Source organism: Setaria italica, chromosome VIII, assembly GCF_000263155.2.
Source record: "Setaria italica strain Yugu1 chromosome VIII, Setaria_italica_v2.0, whole genome shotgun sequence".
Taxonomy (NCBI): domain Eukaryota; kingdom Viridiplantae; phylum Streptophyta; class Magnoliopsida; order Poales; family Poaceae; genus Setaria; species Setaria italica.
The window spans coordinates 30,856,947-30,863,675 of NC_028457.1; the positions used below are offsets into that span (position 1 = coordinate 30,856,947).

The following is a 6,729-nucleotide window of genomic DNA, read 5'->3' on the forward strand; positions in this document are numbered from 1 at the left end:
CATGTTAAGAGAAGAAAGTCATTGATGAGATGCTTCTCTTTAAACTACCACATTTTGCTCAATTATGTCACCGAGCTACTCTCATGACAAGTTAAGCTATCCCGTGTAGGGTAGCGAATTGGTATCTATCGTTGCAACCTGTGAAGATCCATCCTTGTCTCTTTTGATTTGTCACTCAGCTATGATCTGCTCCAAAAGATGCGGTTCTGCTAGCTTAAACGAAAATAAAATTAGAGTATAGTACAACTTAAATGTAACCTTGTCTTATCTGAGAATCTAACCCAATACACTGTCATTAAGAGAGAAACGACAACCAAATATATTGATTTATTGATTCATTTTCTAAAAATAATAAGTTCATTTGCAGTGTTTGGGGTGATAACAAATTAAATGGCTCTGGAATATTTTTGTTTGTTTGTCAATTTTTAGATTACCTCTAGTAGTGCAACAAGGCAGCCAACATGATGATTGTAATCATAATCTGAATACAGTACTTATTAGACGCAAAATTATTCTTCAAATTCCTCCCTGAGGTACACAATTTTTTTTTCAATTAGGTCTCAATCCTAGCTATGTTCTGTTGACTGGCCTGCAACTATGAATTTTTGCGAGGAGGCATCTTGTAGTTGATCTGGATGATTTGATCCTACATACCTTTCAGCGACGAAACAAATATGGAGGTAAGCATATTCTCTATCTTACTCTCCCATTATGTCGTATGTGGATGGGGATACGTATAGTTGGTGCTGCACTGAACTAGGTATTAGTCAGCATCAAAGGAATTGTTTATGAACATATTTCGCTGGGATGGAGACTCCAATGATTGATGAGGAACCACAAGGAGATATATAGAGTTGAGTCACACAGAAGAAACCATCTGTACGCACACGCACAAATTATACACATACTAGCAGAAAATGAGAAATTTTGGCTGCTTGACGTGGAGGCCCAGGCCATCTGGTTTCAGTGCAGCGTCAACCGCGGAGGAGGTCACTGCTGGTCTCGATGGCAGCCATCTCACTGCCATTGTCACAGGTAATTCCTTTTTAGTTACATGTTTTTTTCCGCAAATTTTCCTTATGTCTGTGCTAGGTCAGTGATTTGATTCCTGTAGGAATGCTTATACATGTCCGAGTATTCTGTTTAGTAGAGTGATTAGAAAACATATATTTCTACAAATAAAAATATTAATATTTCTATAGAACATATACTCTTCCGATAATCTGTTATAGAAAAAATAGTGTTAACTAGGACTAATAAATAGCGCAAGCAAGATCATTTTACCTTTGTTAATCTGTCATAAAATTCCTAGAATGACTTCATTTTTTGATGGAATCAGTACCTTAGTGGAGTATATAATATAGGACAGCCTTATAACACATATTGAAATATGTTATTATAATGTGATGAGTATAAATAATTAGTAGAAAAATCATCTACTTAATTATTTCGTTTACCTTTTCGTCTTTTAAATTACAGGAGCAACGAGTGGAATTGGAAAAGAGACTGCCAGGGTCCTACTTTTGAGGGGAGTAAAGGTGATCATACCTGCTCGAACAATGGAGAGCGGGCTGAGGGCAAAACGGAGCCTTACTCAGGGTCAGGGTATTCCAGACTCGAGGCTCCATGTTATGGAGATGGACCTGAGCTCCCTTGATTCTGTCCAACGCTTCGCTCAGCACTTCATGTCGTTGCACGAGCATCTCAACATACTCATGTAAACATCTAGATGTAAAACTGTGACTTTCTTGACATGCCGTTGCTGGTAGTTCTTGTGTGATCACACTTAATTAGAAGAAATAATCCTTTGTGCAGAAATAATGCAGGGATAATACTGTTCTCTTTCCGGCCATCAGAAGACGGGATTGAGCAGCAGTTTGCCACCAATCATCTTGGTATGATGTTTGAAAATTAAGACGATATATCTTTAGAAATTTTAATGTAGGAGCCCTATAAAAGTCATTCTTTTGTTATTTATATATATATATATTTCATTCTGGTTTTCTTTTAGATATTTGTCTTAAACCCTCGTCAAATAATCGCTTTGCTACCAAGCCCAATTCGAGTATCCAAAAATTGTTCTTTCTTCTGAGAAACATGTACGGTAAAAGCTAACGTCTCCAGACTCAACATTTTCATAGGGCATTTCTTTCTGACGGATCTGCTACTAGAAAAGATGAAAGCGACAGCCAAAGAAACAGGAGTTCAAGGGAGGATCATTAATGTATCCTCCGCGGGTCATAGGTGCAATGGCTCTTACTTCGATATAGAGAAGCTGGGAGATGAACGCAAGTTAGTATCTCTTTATTCCACTGATGTTAACATACTATGTATGGTTAATTGTTATCCTTCTGATATGAAGCTGCAATTGATAGGTTCAATCGGTATTTGGCATATCCTCATTCCAAATTAGCCAACATTCTTCATGCCAAGGAGTTATCCAGGCGTTTTCAGGTTTGCAACGTTAGCTCCTTTTCTTACATTTTACTGCATCCAAAACATAAAGTGGTTTCCTCTTATTTTTTTCATGTAATATAAATAGGTGCACGAAGCTCCATATATTTTAAAAAACTACACTACAGAGACATGTCAAAATATTTAATGGTCCAACTCAACTCCATTTGACTTATATGAAGAAGGGAAAAGTCCAAATTACTCCACCTAACTTTGGCTGAAGTCTTGATAACCCCATAAACTATTTTTTTCATTCAATTTACACTATGTTAATTGGTCCGTTTTACCTTAATAGCATTTGATTTTTTGTTTCTCCGTGCAAAAGTGCAGTGTTTAGGTGATTATTATTTTTTCATAATTATTATGATAGATAAATTTATCTAATAATAAGTTATCCGTAGTGTTGAAAATTGTATAAACTAGGGTTTTAAATGGACCACAGGGGTAAATTTAACAAATTATAGTTGTGGGAGTAGGAATAAAGTACTAAAGGAAAAATCATGTACTGTTTGGCACCATATACCATATTCATGGGAAAATCAGGAATTGGGAAGAAAACCCTGAAAATGTGATGAAATTGGGATTGTTTCGAGGGTCTCCCCACCGAGTTCGCATTCCCATTTTTATTAGCTGAGATATCCCAGTTTTTTTTTCTTTCGCCTGAGAGTAAAGGCTTGCAATGTGCACTCAGCGTGTGCTTCAATATCAAGTAGCGGAGCCTTGTTATATAGAGTGCATGTGCCTTAGTGCTTCCTGCCGATAGGTGTAAGTCTAAGGACCAAAGCTTCTCCACCGGCTGCTGCAATAGCTTTTGGTGTAACCCTACCATACGTATACATATAAAAAAAAACAGTTTCATCCAAGAAGCCCACATGAAGCCTCAAAGTGGTTTACATTAGAAAGGACTTCCTTCGTCCCCCAACCGTTATAGTGTTCTTAAAATTACCACATTATCACATTAAGCTATTTTTTGCCAAACAGTTTTCTAAAATGGATTCAACTCAACCAAAAAAGTTGCTTCACTGTTGAATCCAAAGGCAAAACCATTTTAAAATGAGTCAGAGCCCACCAAACATGCCTTCAAGAGCGCAGGCAAATAAATTGAAACCACCTCATGCCCGCGGGCTCCTACAGTTCACACGAACGTTCTCAAACTCTAGTGCCACCACCCACTCTCTCCCCCTCCAATCCGAACTGCCATTGCCAAAGCACAACCACCAGAAGCTCCTGCAGATTCAAGGAAGGAGGCCACGGGGCCCTATGTTTTTTGAGGTAACAAGTATGAGGTGGTACTGCGGTATCTACTATGCATTGGGTAGTTGGTAGTATCATAGTTATATCCTTTGTGTTGAGTTGAACATTTGAAGTGGTTATATGGTTTGTTGTTCCCGCTTTTAATTGTTAGTTCCTGACCGTTTATCTGCATACTTCCAATCGGATTGCTTCTTTTCTGACATCTGAGTATATCTGATTTCGCACTTTCACCGAGTCAGTTGAAAAATATTCTAAGGTATTCCACGTCTTCAATGTGGGTTAATCCTTGCAAATATCTATAGGATTGTCTAGGAACATCAAATCAAGATCTTTTGTCATTCCTAGCTTCCTCATTTTGGTATTTCATTTCATCTTCTTGGTGCCATCAAATATTTATGATGCCTTCGTCTTGAAGAAAAGCTGTGTTAATATTTCAATATATACTCCAACATAGACAAAATACACCAAAGTTGGGTTAATACCGGTCACCAAGTGGAACATAGTATATGATTATGATATGAACTACCACTGCAATGTATTGAAATGCTTGTGTATTGAGCACCAACACTTAGCTAATGGTGTGATAATTTTTGCAACAAACAAGTTTCTGTTATTATTCTTATCCTCGATGTTTTTCTCAGGTGGAAGGTTGCAACCTGACAGCAAATTCTTTACACCCTGGATTAATCAAGACTGAAATTGGCAGGAACAGCAGTAATTCTCTTGAAAACTTTGCATTGTACATTGTATACACTTAAAGTATGTTTTACGATGTGGTTGATTTCTGCAGCTTTAATAGATCTGCTTCTTTCTTTTCTGAAACTATGTCGGAAAAGCATACCCCAGGTAAACTACATATTTGACATTGGGTGTGTCTTTCCTATTCTCTCTTCTATTGTGTCGATATGCTCCTTCTATATATGACGACCTGTCATTATGAGTGATTACAGTAGAGTTAGGATCATTACTTCTGTATTCTATATCTCTGTCGAAGGTATCTTAATCTAGAACGTGTGTGTTAACTATAAGTTTAACTGGATGTCATCATATAAAAATTTAAAGCATTCATATTCTCTGGAGGAAGAGTTCTTCCTGAATAGGAAAAAGGGGGCAACATGACCCGCAGTGGCACTACAATAAATAGGCCATCCAGGCACACTTTCATGGTAGTTCTTTCATAATCATCTGAACACTACCACCTAAAAGTGTGTTATGAGCCAATATTATATTAGGAATGACTCAAAGTGACACTATAACACGCTTTGAGGGTCATTGCCACCACAACAAATGTATTTTGACATGATATTGAGAACCTCAAAATTGACATGATATAAGACATACCTCGACCATTTCTAGTCACCAAAAAATGCTTCTTCACAAGATATTGGTAAATTCTCAAAGTGAGACAATATTATACAACCTTAATCATCACTAGAAGTAGAATTTATACAAGGCTTAAAACGTATCACTAGAACTATTGCACGCCTTTATAATTGATACATATCACATTGAAATAAAAAATATTTTACATTATAACTATTGCACTCGATGAGTTCTACAACTTTGTTGTTAAAAATTGTTCATTAAAAGCCATCAAGATATCGAAATAGTTGCCAAAGGCCCAGGATAACAAGGTTCAGAATGAACAGACATCTAGCTCTAGTAAAAATTATGTGTCTTTTTTATGCCTGGACAAGGTTCCTTGATCCTGGGGAGTGTATTCATGGATCGATAGGCAACCAAGTGGACAGCTTGTTGATTCTAAGTAAAATACACAAGAGGTCGCTGAACTTGTTCTGGGGTGCAGCTAAATCTGCAAAATATTAATTCAAAGTTTTAAATCTCCAAATTACTAATCGGTTCACTATAGGTGTTGATCCTACTGCATGCATCGCATCTCTATGGAGTCTATAAACATATAAAAATTCCAATGACACACACTATAGAGCGATATGGGAGCAAGGCGGAGAAGAGTTGAGAGTTGGGATGATCAACTAACTTATAGATGTATCCCACATATAGTATGAAGATGGTGCATGGTGAGCATGCCATGTATGGGGTTAGACATTAATTAAGAAGATATGGACCTTCAGTGATGATCCACTTAGCAAATTTAGTTTGGGGGCCTACTAGGTGACACATCCAAGCAAGTTTAGTGTCCACCACTATACTTTACTCTGACAATCGAATTCATTTTAGTCTCAAGAATTCTCCCCTCATCTAAATGATTACATCAACAATATTGTAGGGAGCAGCTACTACTTGCTACCTAGCTCTGCATCCTAATGTTGAAGATGTTTCTGGGAAGTACTTTGAAGATTGCAATGAGGCCACCCCTTCGGCATTAGCAGAAGATGAACAACTAGCAAAGAAGGTTTGGCACATAAGTGAAGAACTTGTCAGGAGAAGGAAACTGGATTGATATGAAGGTGTAAGACATTTGTGGATATAGAGGCCTTGTTATTGTTATCTCATTATATATAATAATGTCTTGTCACTATGTTTTTATTGGGTCGAATGTATGGATCGGATACACATTTTGCATAAAACCCCGTGTCCAAACTCTACTTACAACCCAACTCCTTACATGGAAAAGGCCCACATATGCCACCCTACTTGCACTTACATTGTCACTTCATGTATAACGGTTAACTCGGAGGTGATATGTTTGAAGTGACACTGTCTAAATTCTGCTTATAGCCCAACTCCCACATTGAACGAGCTCGCGTATACATAGCATCTCTCTTACACTTGCATCGAAGTTCATCTTCGCTTCATGTAGAAGGGTTATATCTTACAATTTTATCCTTGCTTCATGTAAAATGATTAACTCGAAGGTGCATGCTATATTTAGAGTGACAAGGATTATAAACTAGTCTGAATATATTTGGCTTGCAAGAATTTTGCCAGGCAACTAGACATCCTGCCCTTCTGTTTATATCTCCCCTATATATCCCAGAGGTAATGCTTTCTATAAACATCAATCTGGTTGATGACCCAAGTAGGAAATTTAAATATGCC

The 6,729-nt window shown here is 37.4% G+C and overlaps 1 protein-coding gene across 1 annotated transcript; it reads left to right on the forward strand.

The window, feature by feature from the left end:
* Nucleotides 1-890: 890 nt before the first annotated feature.
* Nucleotides 891-6,281, forward strand: LOC101782664 (short-chain dehydrogenase TIC 32, chloroplastic-like). Its single transcript, XM_004980604.2, has 8 exons — nucleotides 891-1,035; nucleotides 1,480-1,717; nucleotides 1,816-1,895; nucleotides 2,142-2,292; nucleotides 2,376-2,454; nucleotides 4,350-4,422; nucleotides 4,499-4,554; nucleotides 5,957-6,281. Exons 1-8 carry the CDS (start codon nucleotides 918-920, stop codon nucleotides 6,128-6,130), a joined length of 969 nt encoding a protein of 322 aa, XP_004980661.1. The 5' UTR covers nucleotides 891-917; the 3' UTR covers nucleotides 6,131-6,281.
* The last annotated feature ends 448 nt before the right edge of the window (nucleotides 6,282-6,729 follow it).

Bases quoted from the DNA above. Each gene is read 5' to 3' on its own strand.
- LOC101782664 (XM_004980604.2), top strand. From the start codon at position 918: ATGAGAAATTTTGGCTGCTTGACGTGGAGGCCCAGGCCATCTGGTTTC. The intron at 1,718-1,815 runs GTAAACATCTAG...TCCTTTGTGCAG, and splicing joins GAGCATCTCAACATACTCAT to AAATAATGCAGGGATAATAC. The intron at 2,455-4,349 runs GTTTGCAACGTT...TGTTTTTCTCAG, and splicing joins AGTTATCCAGGCGTTTTCAG to GTGGAAGGTTGCAACCTGAC.